Below are 3,141 nucleotides of genomic sequence, written 5' to 3'. Positions count from 1 at the left end.
CACTTCTACACTCCTCACTTCTACACTCACTTCTACACTCCTCACCTCCTCACCTCACCTCCTCACTTCTACACTCCTGACTTCTACACTCCTCACCTCCTCACCTCACCTCCTCACTTCTACACTCCTCACCTCCTCACTTCTACACTCCTCACTTCTACACTCCTCACCTCCTCACCTCACCTCCTCACTTCTACACTCACTTCTACACTCCTCACCTCCTCACCTCACCTCCTCACTTCTACACTCCTCACTTCTACACTCCTCACCTCCTCACTTCTACACTCCTCACTTCTACACTCCTCACCTCCTCACCTCACCTCCTCACTTCTACACTCCTCACCTCCTCACTTCTACACTCACTTCTACACTCCTCACCTCCTCACTTCTACACTCCTCACCTCCTCACGTCTACACTCCTGACTTCTACACTCCTGACTTCTACACTTCTACACTCCTCACCTCCTCACTTCTACACTCCTCACTTCTACACTCCTCACTTTTTTTTAATTCTCAGGCGTTATCTAGTTATTCTAGATCTTTTTTCTATTGCTGCCGTTTCAATCCTGTACGTTGAACATTTTCACAAATCCAGACTCACCGAGTCGTCGCATTCTCCAGATGTTTCCTCTAGAGGTTCCACACGTTTCCTCCAGAGGTTCCACATGTTTCCTCCAGATGTCCACATGTTGCCTCCAGAGGTTCCACATGTTTCCTCCAGAGGTTCCACATGTTTCCTCTAGATGTTCCAAATGTTGCCTCCAGATGTTCCACATGTTGCCTCTAGATGTTTCAGAGGTTCCACGTTTCCTCTAGATGTTCCACATGTTGCCTCTAGGTGTTCCAGATGTTTCCTCCAGAGGTTCCAGATGTTCTCTACAGTGCTGTGCCTTGCCCCCCTACAGGCCATCGAGTGCATCACCCAGGGCCGGGAGCTGGAGCGGCCCCGGACCTGCCCCCAGGAGGTCTACCTGCTGATGCAGGGCTGCTGGCAGCGAGAACCTCAGCAGAGAACCGTCATCAAGGACCTGCAGCACCGCCTGCTGGCCCTGGTCGGAACCCGCCGGTCTACCTGGACATCCTGGGCTAGAGGGTCCGGGGCCGGACCGGGTCGGATCCAGGCCTGAGCCGGACCGGAGCCGGGTCGGACCGCAGCCGGACCGGAGCCGGACCACAGCCGGGTTGGACCGGAGCCGGACCAGAGCCGGACCGGAGCCGGGCCACAGCTGGGTTGGACCGGAGCCGGGTCGGATCTCAGCTGGACTGGAGCCGGACCGGAGCCAGACAAGAGCCGGACCGGAGCCGGACCGGAGCCAGGGGACTTTCTATCTGAAAAACAAGCTGCAGCCAGCAGGTGGAGGTCAGAGGTCAGAGGTCAGAGGTCAGAGGTCACGTCCTACCAGGTCTTTTTCACTCCTTCAGTCCAAACCTGCCTTCAAACACGTGACGTCACCTGACAGACCTTTACCGTATGTTCAGACTCGTTAACGTGTTCAGACTCGTTAATGAGTTCAGACTCGTTAACGTGTTCAGACTCGTTAACGAGTTCAGACTCGTTAATGAGTTCAGACTCGTTAACGAGTTCAGACTCGTGTGTAGAAGCAGGTTGTCGGACTAAATCCAAAGTTCCCAGTTGAAACAGGAAGTAAGAGCTTTGAGGTTCAGAGGAAGTGACCCGGCACGACCAGACGGTTGCTCTTCCTCTTCCTCCTCCTCCTCCTCTTCCTCTCTCCGGCTCCGGTTCGCCTCGTCTTCACTGCCGCCTCGTTTTCTGGGAAACCTGTCAAATGTTTACCAAAGTGTTGAATGTTTATCCGTGATGAAGAATTGCTGAGTCAGCAGGACGACACGGCTCCACACCTGTTTTGTACAGTTCAGCCTCAACATGTTTTGATACGGAAGCTTATGCACAGTGTTCAGTAGATACCCCTAACCCTACCCCTTATCCACAGTGTTCAGTAGATACCCCTACCCCTACCCCTTATGCACAGTGTTCAGTAGATACCCCTAACCCTACCCCTACCCCTTATCCACAGTGTTCAGTAGATACCCCTACCCCTACCCCTTATCCACAATGTTCAGTAGATACCCATACCCCTTCCCCTTATCCACAGTGTTCAGTAGATACCCCTACCCCTTCCCCTTATCCACAGTGTTCAGTAGACACCCCTACCCCTTCCCCTTATCCACAGTGTTCAGTAGATACCCCTACCCCTACCCCTACCCCTTATCCACAGTGTTCAGTAGACACCCCTACCCCTCGTCTGCTTCTCGACCCTTAACAAGAAACATTATCAGTGAAAGTGTGTCCTGGTATATAAACTACTGTGTTTACATGTAACTGCCGTCAGATATGAACTACAGACTTTGTCCCAGTTGTCGAGCTGGGAACCGGGAATTCCCAAAAACGGAAACACCAAGGTGAAGGAGGCGGAGCCAATAGAACCGCTAGACCAGGGGTGTCCCGTCCTGGAGGGACACCCTGGGCCTCCGCCCTTTAGGGGGCGGGGCTTTAAGAACTTGCTCTCCTCAGCCATGAAAGGAGGTGGGAATTCCCAGTGACCGGGAACAACTGGAACGCAACGTTACGTCCAAGAAGAAGAGTCTCAATGTGTCTCAGTGCAGATTAGTGATGTTCAACATGAAGGGAAAGTCGGAGGGTGACGTGACGCCCTGAGAGGGTTTAGAGGGAACAGATGGAGGGAGGAGGAGGAGGAGGGAGGAGAGGAGGGAGAAGAGGAGGAGGAGGGAGGAGAGGAGGAGGAGAGAGGGGAGGAGGAGGAGGGAGGAGAGGAGGGAGAATAGGAGGACAGATGGCACTGAAAAGGAAACTGGAGGCCACCGCCGTGAAAACCACCACCAGATGGAGGAGGAGGAGTTGGGGGGGAGGAGGGGGGAGGAGGAGGGAGGAGGAGGGAGGAGGAGGGGTTACCACGGCGACACCTTCCAGTGTGATGGTGAGTCCAGACTCTGTATCGGTGTTTCTCTCCTTCTCTGCTCTGGAAAAAAGTATAAAACTAATAAAGTTGATTAAACAGTGTCAGTGACTCGTCAATGTCAGAGATCCACCGTCGTCTTAACGAGTCGTCTTAACGAGTCCTCTTAACGAGTCGTCTTAACGAGTCGTCTTAACGAGCCGTC

The 3,141-nt window shown here is 53.4% G+C and overlaps 1 protein-coding gene across 1 annotated transcript in view; it reads left to right on the top strand.

Annotated features, from left to right (window-relative positions):
* Positions 1–869: 869 nt before the first annotated feature.
* Positions 870–3,141, top strand: part of LOC308133293 (uncharacterized protein) — a gene marked incomplete at both ends in the record, with an annotated part of 4,825 nt that continues 2,553 nt past the window's right edge. The window contains 2 exons of the mRNA XM_080500596.1: positions 870–1,052; positions 1,156–1,354. Of these exons, the coding sequence (XP_080356722.1) occupies positions 870–1,052; positions 1,156–1,354 (382 nt within the window). The remainder of the gene's footprint in view (positions 1,053–1,155; positions 1,355–3,141) is intronic.

Source organism: Blennius ocellaris, assembly GCF_963422515.1.
Source record: "Blennius ocellaris genome assembly, chromosome: 8".
NCBI lineage: Eukaryota > Metazoa > Chordata > Actinopteri > Blenniiformes > Blenniidae > Blennius > Blennius ocellaris.
The sequence above is the reverse complement of the archived record's forward strand: the minus strand, read 5'-3'. Positions and strand labels throughout refer to the sequence as shown.